The sequence below is a fragment of the Staurois parvus genome, unplaced genomic scaffold (genome assembly GCF_062004578.1).
Source record: "Staurois parvus isolate SC_StPar_1 unplaced genomic scaffold, SC_StPar_1.0 ptg000315l, whole genome shotgun sequence".
Lineage (NCBI taxonomy): Eukaryota > Metazoa > Chordata > Amphibia > Anura > Ranidae > Staurois > Staurois parvus.
The window spans coordinates 758,976-777,052 of NW_028318111.1; the positions used below are offsets into that span (position 1 = coordinate 758,976).

Sequence of the window (18,077 nt, forward strand, 5' to 3'; positions counted from 1 at the left end):
CCAACAATGGGGCACTATTCCTCCCACTGACACCAATGATGGGACATTATTCCTCCCACTGATACCAGTGATGGGGCACTATTCCTCCCACTGACACCAATGATGGGGCACTATTCCTCCCACTGACACCAATGATGGGGTACTATTCCTCCCACTGACACCAATGATGGGGCACTATTCCTCCCACTGACACCAATGATGGGGCACTATTCCTCCCACTGATACCAATGATGGGGCACTATTCCTCCCACTAATACCAATGATGGAGCACTATTCCTCCCACTAACACCAATAATGGGGCATTATTCCTCCCAGTGACACCAACAATGGGGCACTATTCCTCCCACTGACACCAATGATGGGGCATTATTCCTCCCACTGACACCAACAATGGGGCACTATTCCTCCCACTAACACCAATAATGGGGCATTATTCCTCCCACTGACACCAACAATGGGGCACTATTCCTCCCACTGACACCAATGATGGGGCACTATTCCTCCCACTGACACCAATGATGGGGCACTATTCCTCCCACTAACACCAATAATGGGGCATTATTCCTCCCACTGACACCAACAATGGGGCACTATTCCTCCCACTGACACCAATGATGGGGCACTATTCCTCCCACTGACATCAACAATGGCGCACTATTCCTCCCACCACCCATGATGGGGTACTATTCCTCCCACTTACACCAATGTCCAACTCCCCCTCAAATCTGAAGGACAGTAAACAGGCGCTTTGTTTAGAAAGTTTGGAGCCCCTTGCTCCGCTCTAACACTAAAAAAAAATTAGCAATTTTATATACAGTAACTTTTGCAATATTCACCCTTTAGGATCAAGGTATGTTACAGTCAGTGACAGCAGGCAGGCAGTGAATACATCATATTCTATGTAGTATATACATCCCTTCCGCTTTATACATGGAAAATAAAATTCGATGTGTAGGTGCCAACAGTCCCAGTGTTAAGCAAAGGCAACAGCTCCACCTGCAGATTTGCCATAGGTATTACACAATGCAAAATACAATTTTCAAATTAGGGGTCTATTTAAAAAACAATTTGCATAGCCATCCATCCAGCTAATCTGCCTGTATTTTCGTTCAGTGCGAATTGGGAAAAAACAGATTTTAGGCTATTTTCTTAATAAATTGTTCTGTAACCAATTCAATCCCGGCCATTTTCACCTTTCTTTCTTTCTTTCTTTCGATTTATATCGCGCCAACAGTTTGCTCAGCACTTTACAATATAACGGGAGACAATACAGCAACAATACAGTTCAATAATTAACTGCCTCCTTGGAGCTTACAACTTCTTAGTTTCTGTCATAAACTTTTGCAAATAATCTTTCTTCATAAATTTCAGCTGAACTGCATTCTGCTACATTTCTTTTTTACAAATAACCCAAATCAATGTATATTATTTAGTCTGTAGGAGACTAACTATAGGATACATATTTGAAAACTGATCAACCCTGATGTACTGACGGCCTGTCACATTTCTTGAGGCCCTAAAATGCAAGGGCAGTGCAACTCCTCTCCAAATGACCCCTTTTACACTTTTAGGAAAGTAGACAGTCTGAGTTATTTAGCAAGGGGCATGATGAGTTTTTGGAGGTTGTAATTTTTTGCTGTCACAATTATTTGGAAAAATAAATAATAATAATAATATATAAATATATAAAACCTGTATTTATTTATCTATCACAAGAACAGTATAATGTCATCATATGATTGGTTTGGTGTTGATCAGGGCTACTGAATGGTGACAGAATGTAAAAAAAAAAATCACTTTTTTTTTTCTTTTTTTAAATTGTTTTTCCTTCTTTTTTTTACATACTATAACTAGAGCAGTACAGTAGAGCCATAGTGACATGGTACTACTCTGGGAAAGTGATCATTCATTTTTTTTACTATGATTGCTTACAACAGTGATGATCACTGTAATAAGCAATCATTTGTATGAATGGCTTCCATCCATTCACTGAGTATAATTGTGATTAGCTGTGATTGGCCATGGTACAGATACAATGTGATTGGCTGTGTCTGTACCATGTGATCACTGTGACCAATCACAGAAGTCATTCCAAAAATACACGAGTGGATATGAATGAAAGCCATTCATTATGAACAACTGTCATGTGATCGCTGTGATTGATCACAGTAATTACATGTTATCAGAACCGGCAGGTGGACACAGCAGACAGACAGATAGCACTGCAGCTTGGCCCTTTGGGCACGCAAGAGGAACGTGACTGGGAGGATGTCATATGATGTCCACCCTGGACAGGAGGGCTCCTGCTCAGCCATTATTTGACAATAGGCCAGATATGAGGCAGGTAATTATGGGCAGAAGTATAAAGACACATTATGGCCACTAGATGGAGCTACAGAGCATAGGAAATACATCTTTGTAATAAGAGATACAATGTAACATTTCTAGAGACTGTAATCATTGGTTACATTTATTTGCCTATTCCCTCTAGCATTCTCTAGAATTTCTACATTTTGCTGTCACACTTATTGTGCAACAATATGACACAGTGCATAGTTATGGTTAATGTAAATATACTGCCATCTTGTGGACATTTTGGTTATTGCACCTTTTTCTGTCTTCCATCCTGTCCCTCCCACTAGCTAGTGCTGCACTTCCTCTTCCTTCTTCGCTGTCTTCTTGGGATGAATATGTCCACTTTTCTCTAGGCCACATGTAATCTGCTCGCACCCAGGGACACATTACCATGTATTGACCCGCAAATACTGTCATTTCAATCATCTGATACATCTTGTTGTCTGCTGTACCTTCTGCATTGCAATAAAGATCCATAGATGAAAAAAACAGGTGTTTGGTGAGTTCAGCTATCTGATAAAGACTGTTTGCAGTGATTGTATCTGCTTATACAGGCCAGGCTCAGAGGTCTCAGCAAGGGATAAGTCACTATTACAACAGTTGGAGTCAGAATATACATTGTATCTTTTGTCACAAAGATGTATGTCATTTCCATGCTCCTCAGCTCCATCTAGGTGCCGTTAAGTAGTTTCTAATTACTTCCCATAATAAACGAACAATTATTCAGAAGAGAAAATATCCTAAAGAACATTCTTTTTTTCCAATGCACACAGAACAAACGAACATACATGCATATTTACCGCCCAGCACGCACACTCGCAAGACCTCCTTCTCTCTAGTTCCCTGGTCTCCTCCTCCCATGCCCGCCTCCAGGACTTCTCCAGGGTGTCACCCATCCTCTGGAACTCCCTGCCCCAACCCATCAGATTATCACCTACTCTCCTCTCCTTTAGGCGCACCCTGAAAACCCATCTCTTCAGGGAAGCCTACCCCACCCCCTGCTAACCTGCCGACCTCCTGCACTCTTCCTACCACCCCATCCCCCACAGCTATCTCCTCCTGTGCCACCATCCCCTCCCTCCTAGATTGTAAGCTCCAAGGAGCAGGGCCCTCAATCCCCTCGTGAATCACATTGTATTGTTATTGTTCTGTCACATGTTCTGTCCCCCTTTGTAATGTACAGCGCTGAGCGAACCATTGGCGCTTTATAAATACTGTATATTAATAATAATAATATTTGGTTGATGAATAGGTATGTGTTTTTGTTTTTTTTAAATAAATGGATCCCTTTGTGTATGTTTAGCCAAGACCATTTTTAGTTAATTTTGTAGAGAGTATTGAACGGTTAAATGGTTAGCACTTCCGCCTGGCAGCACTAGGGCCGTTGGTTTGAATCCCAACCACAGCACCACCTGGCTGGAGTTTGCATGTTCTCCCTGTGCCTGCGTGGGTTTCCTCCGGGTACTCCGGTTTCCTCCCACACTCCAAAGACATGCTGGTAGGTGAATTGGCTCCGGTCTAAATTGTCCCTAGTATGTGTATGTATGAATGTAAGTTAGGGACCTTAGATTGTACACCCCTTGAGGGTTAGGGACTGATGTGAATGTACAATATATATGTAAAGTGCTGTGTAAATTGACAGCTCTATATAAGTACCTGAAATAAATAATAAATAAATCTTCACTTCCTGTAACAGAAACACAACAGGAAGTAAGGATTAGTTCACACTAGCTTTGAAAGCAGGCGCTTTAGGGGTGCTTTTAATCCACCTCAAACGCCTATGGAATTGATACTATGGGCAGCACACAGTGCTATTCACATTAGCAGAACATGAAGCGTTGGCATCACATTGCATCACAATTGAAGCCTCATGTCAAGTCAGAAGGAGTTGAAGCCATTCAAGTCTATGGTGACGCTTCTCAAACACCTGGCAGGCGATTGTGGGGCGTTAATACCATTAGAGTTTGTTATAGGCATTTGTAGTGCGGTTTTAATGCTTGTAAAATGCCTCACAACCAGGTATAGAGCTTTTGGGGAGGGTTTTTAAAGCTTTTAGAATGCCCATACTAAAGCTTATTAACTAAAAAGTAGTATACTCACAAAAGAATAAAATCAAAGGCACATCAAAAAAAAGTCAGCATGGTCCAATCTCCCTAGGTGGTGGCTGTTGGGGGACTGTAGGCCTCCAAAATACTGACGCGTTTCAAGGCAGAACCTCTTCCTCAGCTCTGCCTCGAAACGCGTCAGTCATTTGGCGGCCTCCATCTAGGGAGATTGGACCATGCTGTCTTTTTTGTGAGTAACAAAAAGGTAAAAAATCAGGATGCCCTAGACCATAAACCAGTGGTTCTCAACCTTCCTAATGCCACGACCCTTTAATACAGTTCCTCCTGTTGTGGTGACCCCCAACCATAAAATTATTTACCCAGTAATTATAATTCATGAGTGTCGTTTTACCTCCAATACTGCTGCTTTCAACACAGTAGCTGCTTTTAACAGAGTAGCTGCTTTCAACACAGCAGCTGCTTTCAACACAGCAGCTGCTTTCTACACAGTAGCTGCTCTTTACACATCGGAAATACTGTATGTGTTTTCCAATGGTCTCAGGCGACCCCTATGAAAGGGTTGTTTGACCCCCAAAGGGGTCGCGACCCCCAGGTTGAGAACCACTGCCATAAACAATAGTAATGTGATAAAATAACGGGCTTTCAAAAGGATAACCTCAAAGTAGTAGGCATAATAACAACCGACTCACTAATGAAAAACAAAAAGTGGTGTCCTCGGAACCAATTATTGCCTATAAAAAAGGAGGAGGAAAACCAGGGGAAAGATATCCCTCTGGTCAAGGGGTTCCAATGAGGACAGTCTACGGCTTCTAGAAAAAAATCAAAAGTTAACTGCAGAAAAATAATAATGGTAATAAAGGTCACAAAATTATTAAATTATAACTGACACCACCAACAGAAAGATAAAAGAAGGATAGAGACAACGTGGTCATCCAGGGTGACAACCAGCGCTGGGAGGTCCCGGCACCTCAGATGAATAACTGAACCAGTGGGGATCAAGCGGTGGACCAAGGTGTGTTAGCAAAAATATACAGTGGTCATAGTGGTGGTGTCAGTTATAATTTAATAATTTTGTGACCTTTATTATCATTATTATTTTTCTGCAATAAACTTTTGATTTTTTTCTAGAAGCCGCGGACTGTCCTCATTGGAACCTCTTGACCAGAGGGATATCTTTCCCCTGGTTTTCCTCCCCCTTTTTTATATGCAATACTTGGTTCCGAGGACACCACTTTTTGTTTTTCATTAGTGAGTCGGTTGTTATTATGCCTACTACTTTGGGGTTATCCTTTTGAAAGCCCGTCATTTTATCACATTACTATTGTTTATGGTCTAGGGCATCCTGGTTTTTTACCTTTTTGTTACTCACAAAAAAGACAGCATGGTCCAATCTCCCTAGATCAGTGGTTCTCAACCTGTGGGTTGCGACCCCTTTGGGGGTCGAACGATGCTTTCACAGGGGTCCCCTAAGACCATCAGAAAACACATATTTATGATGTGTAAAGAGCAGCTACTGTGTAGAAAGCAGCTACTCTGTTAAAAGCAGCTACTGTGTTGAAAGCAGCAGTATTGGAGGTAAAACGACACTCATGAATTATAATTAATGGGTAAATAAATTTATGGTTGGGGGTCACCACAACATGAGGAACTGTATTAAAGGGTCACGGCATTAGGAACCACTGCCCTAGATGGAGGCCGCCAAATGGTTGACGCGTTTCGAGGCAGAGCTGAGGAAGAGGTTCTGCCTCGAAACGCATCAGTTTTTGAAGGCCTACAGTCCCCCAACAAGCACCATCTAGGGAGATAGGACCATGCTGACTGCCTTGATTTTATTCTTTTGTGAGTATACTACTTTTTATTCAATAAATCTCATTTTTAGAAGGTAATGCACTAGGCCCGTGCGCCCTCTGTTTCTTTGCACATCGCTTCTTTGGATTTCCCTGGTCCGTTGAGGGCAGCAAGACTTGCATTCCCAAAAAGTACTCCATATGGGGTTACTGACATTGTGGAGCTCATCGTCCAGCGCAGGAGGTTCAGCATTCATTTGCTCATGATTTTTTAGAAAGCTCATTAACGCCTGTCTAAAGTTATAGGGATGGGCGGCACAGTGGCTTAGTGGTTAGCACTTCTGCCTTGCAGTAATTGGGTCATGGGTTTGATTACCAACCATGGCATCTCCTGCCTGGAATTTGCATGATTTCTCTGTGTTTGCATGGGTTTCCTCCAGGTACTCTGGTTTCCTCCCACACTCCAAAGACATGCTGGTAGGTTAATTGGATCCTGTCTAAATTGTCCCTAGTATATGTATGTATGAATGTGAGTTAGGGACCTTAGATTGTACACCCCTTGAGGGTTAGGGACCTTAGATTGTACACCCCTTGAGGGTTAGGGACCTTAGATTGTACACCCCTTGAGGGTTAGAGACCTTAGATTGTACGCCTCTTGAGGGTTAGGGACCTTAGATTGTACGCCCCTTGAGGGTTAGGGACCTTAGATTGTACGCCCCTTGAGGGTTAAGGACCTTAGATTGTACGCCCCTTGAGGGTTAGGGACCTTAGATTGTACGCCCCTTGAGGGTTAGGGACCTTAGATTGTACGCCCCTTGAGGGTTAGGGACCTTAGATTGTACGCCCCTTGAGGGTTAGGGACCTTAGACTGTACGCCCCTTGAGGGTTAGAGACCTTAGATTGTACACCCCTTGAGGGTTAGAGACCTTAGATTGTACACCCCTTGAGGGTTAGGGACCTTAGATTGTACACCCCTTGAGCGTTAGGAACCTTAGATTGTACACCCCTTGAGGGTTAGGGACCTTAGATTGTACACCCCTTGAGGGTTAGGGACCTTAGATTGTACACCCCTTGAGGGTTAGAGACCTTAGATTGTACACCCCTTGAGGGTTAGGGACCTTAGATTGTACACCTCTTGAGGGTTAGGGACCTTAGATTGTACACCCCTTGAGGGTTAGGGACCTTAGATTGTACACCCCTTGAGGGTTAGGGACCTTAGATTGTACACCCCTTGAGGGTTAGAGACCTTAGATTGTACACCCCTTGAGGGTTAGGGACCTTAGATTGTACACCCCTTGAGGGTTAGAGACCTTAGATTGTACACCCCTTGAGGGTTGGAGACCTTAGATTGTACACCCCTTGAGGGTTGGAGACCTTAGATTGTACACCCCTTGAGGGTTGGAGACCTTAGATTGTACACCCCTTGAGGGTTAGGGACCTTAGATTGTACACCCCTTGAGGGTTAGGGACCTTAGATTGTACACCTCTTGAGGGTTAGGGACCTTAGATTGTACGCCCCTTGAGGGTTAGGGACCTTAGACTGTACGCCCCTTGAGGGTTAGGGACCTTAGATTGTACTCCCCTTGAGGGTTAGGGACCTTAGATTGTACGCCCCTTGAGGGTTAGGGACTGATGTGAATGTACAATAGATATGTAAAGAATCTCCTGCATGGTGGGGGTTTGGGAAAGACCTGGCAACCTACCCTGTAAAAACAATTGCTAAGAGAATTCATGGAAAAAGTCACTTACGAGTGACGGTCCATGCAATCACCAAGGGTTGGATATGACTGAATGGATAGATAGATAGATAGATAGATAGATGATAGATAGATAGCTAGATAGATAGATAGAAAGCTATAGGGGCGTTTTTGAAGCGTCAGTAATATGGTCAAGTGTGAACAAGCCCTAAGAGAAAACATCTTCAAAGTCCAATTCTATTCTATAAAAATAATAATAATAATTGGTTCGGAGTTGACTGTTGTCTGATTGCTTTGGCCAGCGGAAGGCGTTCTACAGCATCTACACGTTCTTCACCATCTACACGTTCTTCACCATCTACACGTTCTACAGCATCTACACGTTCTACACCATCTACACGTTCTTCACCATCTACACGTTCTTCACCATCTACACGTTCTACACCATCTACACGTTCTTCACCATCTACACGTTCTTCACCATCTACACGTTCTACACCATCTTTACTGAGTTTAGACCAATTTTAGACTTTTTCCCTTACGTGCACCTACTGAAAGCAAAGATGGTGTCCCAGCCAGAGAGATAGCGCTCCCAATAGGGGAAGACCCGTCTGGTCCATAGCGGCATGTACGTGACATACACGGAGTTTTTCATCATGAAGGTGATGGAATCGATGAATTGCTGGGTCTCCAGAGGGAGGTGTTTATTAAGGCAACCAGTTCTGGCCTCAAATAAGATGTAAGAGAGTCCTGAAAGGAAGAAGACAAATATATTGTTTAATAGCTGAGACATGCAACTGCAGAATCTATGGCCGGAGATTCAGGGTTTTTTCCTAGAGAAATGAAAGAATCCGATTGGCCATTGGCTAGATTTAGCTATTGTTCAACGCCAGGCTCCACGCAGCCCCTTTAGGTTCCATCTATGATGTACAGTGCAGTGAGTTATCGCACTTTTTTGGCAGCTTACCGTGCATTGTGTTAGGTGACCCTGAATGATACCTGAACAAAGATGGTGCTGCCCTTCTGCACAGGAAAAAAGATGGAGGCACTGTCAGGGGGAGTATGGTGATGTCTTTGAGAGGCAATAAATACCTGGAAGCTGACACATGACTTAGCATACATAGACTTAACCCTACTTATACCCAGTGAAGTTGATATACAGAAATGAAACAAATCCCCCAACATAAGATGTACCTGTTTATCTGTAGCACTCTCTCCTCTACAGCCATTCAAAGTCAAGAATTTACACAATTTCTGAGCTGCAGAAGGCAAGGACCCGGGATCTGATGCACATACTGAAGAAATGAAACAAATCCTCCAACATAAGATGTACCTGTTTATCTGTAGCACTTTATCCTCTACAGCCATTCAAAGTCAAGAATTTACACAATTTCTGAGCTGCAGAAATCAAGGACCCGGGATCTGATGTCACATACTGAAGAAATGAAACAAATCCTCCAACATAAGATGTACCTGTTTATCTGTAGCACTTTATCCTCTACAGCCATTCAAAGTCAAGAATTTACACAATTTCTGAGCTGCAGAAGGCAAGGACCCAGGATCTGATGTCACATACTGAAGAAATGAAACAAATCCTCCAACATAAGATGTACCTGTTTATCTGTAGCACTTTATCCTCTACAGTCATTCAAAGTCAAGAATTTACACAATTTCTGAGCTGAAGAAGGCAAGGGATTTGATGTCACATACTGCACGGCATAGAGCTAGGTGTAATTTGAGACCTGAGTGAAGGGGATGGCCATCCCCCTTCCTACACTGTCTCATAGGGAAACATGCACATGTCAACCACCTGCTCTGTACTGGGGGAGGGGGGCAGTGGCAGGGCCATCTGCTAGGATTTTCAGGTGTCACATAGAGAGTCAAAAGTGACTTATGCAGATAGCAGAGGGAGGAGAGAGCAGACAGGAATCACACTAGGTGCCTTGGATAGAGACAAGTACACACTATATAGGGATATGCTTTGTTCATTTTTTGTTTTACAACCACTTTAATTTGATAATATAACTTCTGATGCTTGCTCCACTATCACTTGGTGTGCAGGCTATAGAAAGTGGAGGCTCTCTGTTCTATAACATACCTTCAAAGGCAAACTTGTAGAAGAGATTGGCGATGTCAGGGACTGTATTTCCAGAGGAGCTCTCGCTGCGGATTTCCTGAATTCTCTCCATCAGATCCGTCACAACCTCATTGACGCTCTCGGTGTAGGTTCTGGCTTCTTTTGGCTTTAGCATTCTCTTGTTAAGCGCCATGCGGAGAGTGTACCACTTGTGTCCCTGCCTGGAGATACAGAGAGTGCCGCAGTCACAGACTAACTCCAGCCAACAAGTAAAATGAATGCCATCATCAAGGACATATTACATAGTTAGTCTGACTGAAAAAAGACAAAAGTCCATCCAGTTCAACAATAGAAAAAAAAAAGTTATAATCCTATACCTACAGTTGATCCAGAGGAAGGCAAAAAAACCCAACAAAGCATGATCCAATTTGCTCCTGCAGGGAAAAAATTCCTTCCTGATCCCCCGAGAGGCAATCAGATATTCCCTGAATCAACTTTATCTGTTGCAGCTGTGCTAAATCCACTCAGTGTGTCTAAATGTGAGTTTAGAAAGAAACCCGGGACAGCCCAACTCCAGGCTACCCTTTTAGAAGCCCCCCCCTTGCCTAACAACATGAGCTCCGGAAGGTTTTACCCCCTTCAAGACCAGTCCGTTTTTTTGCTATTCGGCACTGTGCAACTGGTAATTGTGCGGTCATGCATCGCTGTACCCAAAAATAATTTATATAATTTTTTCACACAAATAGAGTTTTCTTATGGTGGTATTTTGTCATCACTGGGTTTTTTATTTTTTATTATATAAATACAAAGACTGAAAATTTTGAAAAAAAAATATTTTTTTTTATTTTCTGCTATAAAACAAACCCAATAAAAAAAATTTAAAAAGCACATTTCTTCATAAATTTACACCAAAATGTATTCTGCTACATGTTTTTGGTAAAAAAAAAAAAAATCAAATACATGTTTATTGATTGGTTTGCATGAAAGTTCTAACAATGGTATATAGATGCTGGCCATGAGGTGCCATGTTGAACTTCCAGTGACCAGTATGACAGAGTGAGAGTGATAACACCAAATGTAACACACCCGCTCCCCATTCACACCTGAGACCTTGTAACACTAAGGAGTCACATGACACCTGGGAGGGAAAATGGCTAATTGGGCCCAATTTGGACCTTGTCACTTAGGGGTGGACTCACTTTTGTTGCCAGTGGTTTAGACATTAACCTCTTCCATACCGGACACTTTTACCCCCTTCCTGCCCAGGCCAGTTTTCAGGTTTCAGCGCTCTCACACTTTGAATGACAATTGCGCGGTCATGCAACACTGTACCCAAACTAAAATTTTATCATTTTCTTCACACAACTAGAGCTTTCTTTTGGTGGCATTTAATTACCGCTGGGGTTTTTATTTTTTGCTAAATTAACAAAAAAAAAAAATTTTGAAAAAAAATGAAAATTTTGAAAAAAAACACGTTTTTCTTTGTTTCTGTTATAAAAGTTTGCAAATAAATAATTGTACTTCATAAATTTAGGGCAAGATGTATTCTGCTACATGTCTTTGGTGAAAATAACCCAAATTAGGATGTATTTTTTAGTTTGTAGGAAAGTTATAGAGTTCACAAACTCTGGTATAGATCTGAATATTGATCAATCCTGAAGTACTGACAGCCAATCTCATTTCTTGAGGTCCAAGAATGTCAGAACAGTACAGATATCCCCCAAATGTCAGGACAGTACAGATATCCCCCAAATGTCAGAACAGTACAGATATCCCACAAATGTCAGGACAGTACAGATATCCCACAAATGTCAGGACAGTACAGATATCCCCCAAATGTCAGGACAGTACAGATATCCCCCAAATGTCAGAACAGTACAGATATCCCCCAAATGTCAGAACAGTACAGATATCCCACAAATGTCAGGACAGTACAGATATCCCCCAAATGTCAGGACAGTACAGATATCCCCCAAATGTCAGGACAGTACAGATATCCACCAAATGTCAGAACAGTACAGATATCCCACAAATGTCAGGACAGTACAGATATCCCCAAAATGTCAGGACAGTACAGATATCCCCCAAATGTCAGGACAGTACAGATATCCCCCAAATGTCAGGACAGTACAGATATCCCCCAAATGACCACTTTTTGCAAAGTAGACAGTCCGGCGTATTTCATAAGAGGCATGGTGAGTTTTTTTAAGTTTTCGGAAAATGAAAAAATTCAAAAACTTATTTTCACTATTTTTTTTTACATATTGTCACCAGTGCAGTACAGCATCATCATATAACTGGCATGGCGGTGATCAGGGACACTGACTGGTGACAGTATGAAAAAAAATATATAATATTTTGTTTATTTTTTTAATTTTTTAATTTTTTTAAATTTTCTATTACATTTTTTTCTTTTTTTAAGATTTTTTTTCATATTTCACTATGACCAAAGTAGTACAATGTTACCATAGTAACATTGTACTACTTTGGGGAAGTGATCAGTATTTTTTTTTTTACACAATTTGCTTATAGCAAAGAATTACTTTGCTATAAGCAAGCATTTACCTGAATGACATCGATTCATTCAGGGTTTTTTTTTTTTTTTATGCTTAGCTGTGATTTGGCCATGGCTAATCACATGACACAGCTGGGCTGTGATTGGCCCAGCTTGTGCATGTGATCTCTGTGACCATTCACAGCTAGACACACTAATACGGGGTGGACTGACCATTTGAAAACCCGGGCATTGCCTGAGGGCCCGGGGTCAGTAGGGGGCCCCATGAGATGCCCCTGGTACCTTTTTCATAGGCTTTTTTGAGTTTGGGCAAGGACACAGGGGCCCCATGATCCCCTATTGCTCAGGGGCCCCATGAGTTGTCAGTCCGCCCCTGGTAGGGGGCCCCATGAGATGCCCCTGGTACCTTTTTCATAGGCTTTTTTGAGTTTGGGCAAGGGCACAGGGGCCCCATGATCCCCTATTGCCCGGGGGCCCCATGAGTTGTCAGTCCGCCCCTGCACTAGTATACAATGGATGGCATGAATGAAGCCATCCATTGCATACAACAGTCATGTGGCCTGCTGTAATTGGTCACAGCAGGTGACCTGGTACTGGCAACGGGGCCGGTACTCGGATCTGTCACCGGCTGTGTCCGAGGTACACGGCCGGTGACAGATCATGCCGCTGCGCAGCTCTGTAGGCACGCAAACTGCGCATGCCCGAAAGGACGCCATATGGCATCCACCTGGAAAGGTGAGGGTTTTTGCCGGCCGCCATTCGGCCATAGGCCGGGTGGGAAGTGGTTAATGGTGGTGTGTTGAGTTATTTTGAGGGGACAGCAAATTTACATGTTATACAAGCTGCACACTGACTACGTCACATTGTAGCAAAGTGTCATTTCTTCAGTGTTGTCACATGAAAAGATGGAATCAAATATGTATCCTGTATATATGTATTTTTTTTTTTTACATTTTTTTTAGATTTCTTCAGGCGAGTCATGTGACACGCAGCGTCCTCCTGCTGTTTGGATTTTCTTGCAAGGCAGCAATGACGTCATGATGTCAGCACCACTGCATGTATCTTTACACTCAGCAGGCAGGTCCATGATGCTGAAAGCCATTCAGCCCAGAAGACTGAGGACATCTTGTGGTGGAGAAGACGTACTGCAGGGGGCAGCTGTGAATAGGGGATGAGTATTGAAGCTGATTCTTTGTTTTTATATTTTATTCTTTCTGTGGGACATTTTTTCCAAACATGTTTTAGCCTGAAGTCGGACTTTATGTTTTTCACATACATTCTATGAGAAATTGCACCGTCCCCAGCAACGCATATAAAAAAGTGCATTCCTTTTGCTGGTGCGCGGTGAGGCCATTAATTTTTAGACTGGACATAGAGGAGTCTGTTTTTTACTTTCAACCAGCGGGGTTGAATGAAAAAAAAATGGACCTGGTTCCCCCATCTACACATTCGATTTGGATGGGGGAATCCTCCTGCTGTTCCTTTGTATTCTTACAACAGGAGCAGGGGCGGACTGACAACTCATGGGGCCCCCGGGCAATAGGGGATCATGGGGCCCCTGTGTCCTTGCCCAATCTCAAAAAAGCCTATGAAAAAGGTACCAGGGGCATCTCATGGGGCCCCCTACTGACCTCGGGCCCTCGGGCAGTGCCCGAGTTTCCAAATGGTCAGTCCGCCCCTGAACAGGAGACTTCCTCACCATGAGAATACACTGATCAGTGCTGCAGTGTCGGCGTTAACATGATGACGTGGGAATGTCCAGCATGCAATGCAATGAATTTCGGAGCATGCGCAAGGCCGGTGAAAGGCAAAGACGCGCCTCCGTCGCATTGCATGCTGGACATTCCCATGTCATCATGTTGACGCCGACGCTGCACTCCAGGGTGGACTCTGGACGCCATCTTTGTTTTTCACACATGCTGGCCGGCAATCAGTGGCACATCCCGAGTCTCCTCCATCGCTGACCACGGTGCACACATCGAGGACGCTGCCTTGCCCCTCGGTTCATCACACATGCGTAAGCCTGTTGTTTTCCTTACCATGTGAGTGGTTCTTATTATGTTGCTCAATAAATGTGCTACATATTACACTTAGAGGCGCTTTTTCTCCTTCTTTATGCCATTAATTTTGTCCAGTCCATTTTTGGGGTTTTGCGTGGAATGTGTCAGATTTGGCTTTTTGTTACTCCACTTTTTTGTGTCATACCAATACAAACAAAAGAAATAAACATGAGAATGTCAAAACATTTGTAATTGCAATAATTTTCTGGGCGAAGTGGTGCATTATCTGCTAGAAATGCAGGGGTGCCAATATTTTTGGCCATGACTGTATGCCACATACCTCCATGCACCCCTCTGCAGTAACTTCAGACCAGGCACAGAACGGTTAATAAACTTTACTGAACATTCTTGGTAGTACAGTCCAAGTCCAACCAAGTAAAGATCATACAGCAACAGTCCTTCCGTAACTGACTAAATGCAGGCTACCCAGTGCATGCCTTCCCAAGGTAAGAGTCCATAAATGTGGAAGAGTCCTGGCCCAGGTGATACTCCCATTGAGGATGAACTGAACATTGCTGAAGATTACATCTTCCTTCTTTGCCTCTCGCCTTATTCCCATGCAGGCCATGGCTGAGAGCCCCTGAGCAGAGCATCCCCCCTATTTATTGACAGCACAGGGTGGAGGGCAGAGCCCAGAAAAGTCCAGGAAAATGCAGAGCCTTGCCTAACACCTTCCCACCTGGGCAGCCTAAAAACTTTGAATAACGCATTACCAACACCTGCTTACATGCAAAACAAGGGTCCTTTGCTGGGTGTCCACATCACCTTTGTGACTTCCTATTGGCTGTCCAGCAGTGGAGTTCTTTAAAAACTGCAGATGCTGATGATGTCAGGAAGATGTGACTACATCGTTGTGGGTCTACTGCAACAATGTATTACCTGTCATGGTTCCTGGAAACCGTGCTTGTGAGGAACACTAATGAGGAGTATAAAAGATGCTTCCAAAAGCATTTCACATTATAACACTGTGAAATAGATGATGGGGGGCATTAAGTTTGTATCTGTTAATTCTTTTTGTATCTGTCTTTATTAATCTATATAATGCTTTACAAACAATTCCCAGAGCACTGCGGGTTATCTAAAGAGACAGTAGTAATCTCCTAAAACAGTGGTTCTTGACCTTATTGAGACCAGAGCCTTGTAAATTCTTCCAAAACCTTCCAAAAATAAAATTTTATACCCCCACAAAAAAGTTTGGAAAAAATGGCAAAATATTTATTGAAATGCCGGAGGGCTGTGTGTGAGATAAGGTGTCACTGTGGAGGCATGGAGTTCTGGAGGGGTTAGGGGGACTCTGCAGCATACTTGGGGGTGAACTTTCTGGAGGTAGCTGGGGGCAACTGTGGGGGAAGGGGCTTAAAGACTTTCCAGGAAGCTGGGGGCTTTCCAGGGGCACAGTGGGAGTCTGGAATGTACTACAGGGTCTTCGGGGTGGGGGCATTGTGGGACACTATCGGCAGCTGGGGGTACTTTAGTGGGCTGAAGGCTGTGCAGCAAGCTTAGGGGCATTGCAGGGGGCACTGTGGGAGATTGATTGGCCACTGTGGGAGGTTGATTGGGCACTGTGGGAGGTTGCGGGTCATTGTGGTCCACTATGGGAGGTTGGGTGGCACTATGGAGCTAGGAGGCATTGTGGGAGGTTAGAGGATCAGCAGTTGACCAGATACCCAGGAGAAGGAAGACTTCTACCCAGCAGTGGTATTACGGATGAGAATCACTGGACTAGAAGATCCATTGAGTTATATAACACCCCTACACTGAAGAACTCCTAACCCAGAATGGCTGTTTTGAGCTGCAGAATCTTTTTGAAACAGTTTGGAGAGATTATATTGCCTGTTAAGTTGACTTACTCAGTAGAGGGACCATAGGGTAAGTTCCTGATATCCCGGTGCTCCTTCCAGAGGTCCACTTCTGTTCTCATGGGATACTTCCCCTCTTGTCTCAGCACAACTTCAAGCAGCTCTGGGTCCGCAATATTCACCATTTTGTAGCGGCTAATAACCGTCTTGAACAATGGCCCATAACGCTTCTTGTATTTTATCTGTCAATGACCAAAACATAATTCATCAAGGTCCAGCAAGTTGCAGATATTATTATATTGTATTTTTAGCACCCTCCTAGTTCAGACTATGCTGCTAGGCAAATTTAGTTTGCTCTTCTGTAAGCAGTGGAGCAGGAGGTTGTTGATTGCTTGGGCCTGTTCATGGTCTCACAGGCTGCTGTTCTGCCCCTTCCCCCTGTCTTCTAGAGATTTCTAGAATGTAGCCGGAGGTAGAGAAGGACTGGCAACCTGAATATTTATGAAACTCCAACCAATCCCTGAGGTGGTGTGCTCAGAAGGTGGAGGGGATTCCATAAATGTTTTGAGGCCTGGCAGCCAGGGTGCAGAGTTGCCGTGTCCAGCCTTCTGGAGGAGACCCCTGTGCTGGGGGCTCTGCCTCTGAGGCAGAGAGAGAGAGGCATACAGAGGAGTCTATTTAAGACATCAAGGTCCCAGCTAGGGTTACCTGGGGGGCCTACCGAAGAGAGTGAGTAATTGATCCTTCTGTACACAGAAGTACAGTGGGGATCGACAGTTTGGGCACCCCAGCTAAAAATTTGTATTAATGTGCATAAAGAAGCCAAGGAAAGATGAAAAAATCTCCAAAAGGCATCAAATTACAGATTAGACATTCTTATAATATGTCAACAAAAGTTAAATTTTATTTCCATCATTTACACTTTCAAAATAACAGAAAACAAAAAAATGGCGTCTGCAAAAGTTTGGGCACCCTGCAGAATTTATAGCATGCACTGCCCCCTTTGCCAAGCTGAGACCTGCCAGTGTCATGGATTGTTCTCAATCATCGTCTGGGAAGACCAGGTGATGTCAATCTCAAAGGTTTTAAATGCCCAGACTCATCTGACCTTGCCCCAACAATCAGCACCATGGGTTCTTCTAAGCAGTTGTCTAGAAAACTGAAACTGAAAATAGTTGACGCTCACAAAGCTGGAGAAGGCTATAAGAAGATAGCAAAGCGTTTTCAGATGTCAATATCCTCTGTTGGGAATGTAATTAAGAAATGGCAGTCATCAGGAACAGGGGAAGTTAAAGCAAGATCTGGAAGACCAAGAAAAATATCAGACAGAACAGCTCGCAGGATTGTGAGAAAAACAATTCAAAACCCACGTTTGACTGCACGATCCCTCCAGAAAGATCTGGCAGACACTGGAGTTGTGGTACACTATTCCACTATAAAGAGATACTTGTACAAATATGGTCTTCATAGAAGAGTCATCAGAAGAAAACCTCTTCTACGTCCTCACCACAAAAATCATCGTTTGAACTTTGCAAATGAACATATAGACAAGCCTGATGCATTTTGGAAACAAGTTCTGTGGACCGATGAGGTTAAAATTGAACTTTTTGGCCGGAATGAGCAAAGGTACGTTTGGAGAAGAAGGGGCACAGAATTTAATGAAAAGAACCTCTGTCCAACTGTTAAGCATGGGGTTGGATCAATCATGCTTTGGGGTTGTG

The 18,077-nt window shown here is 43.4% G+C and overlaps 1 protein-coding gene and 1 long non-coding RNA gene across 2 annotated transcripts in view; one reads left to right on the top strand and one right to left on the bottom strand.

The window, feature by feature from the left end:
* Window positions 1-14,740, top strand: part of LOC149457525 (uncharacterized) — a 101,733-nt gene extending 86,993 nt beyond the window's left edge. The window contains exon 2 of the long non-coding RNA XR_016313615.1: window positions 13,460-14,740. This is a non-coding gene — a long non-coding RNA (uncharacterized LOC149457525). The remainder of the gene's footprint in view (window positions 1-13,459) is intronic.
* Window positions 1-18,077, bottom strand: part of LOC149457526 (sterol 26-hydroxylase, mitochondrial-like) — a 43,425-nt gene that overhangs the window by 19,528 nt on the left and 5,820 nt on the right. The window contains exons 2-4 of the mRNA XM_089683571.1: window positions 16,408-16,598; window positions 10,004-10,203; window positions 8,458-8,655 (exon numbers count right to left, since the gene is read on the bottom strand). Coding sequence (XP_089539697.1) covers window positions 8,458-8,655; window positions 10,004-10,203; window positions 16,408-16,598 — 589 coding nt within the window. The remainder of the gene's footprint in view (window positions 1-8,457; window positions 8,656-10,003; window positions 10,204-16,407; window positions 16,599-18,077) is intronic.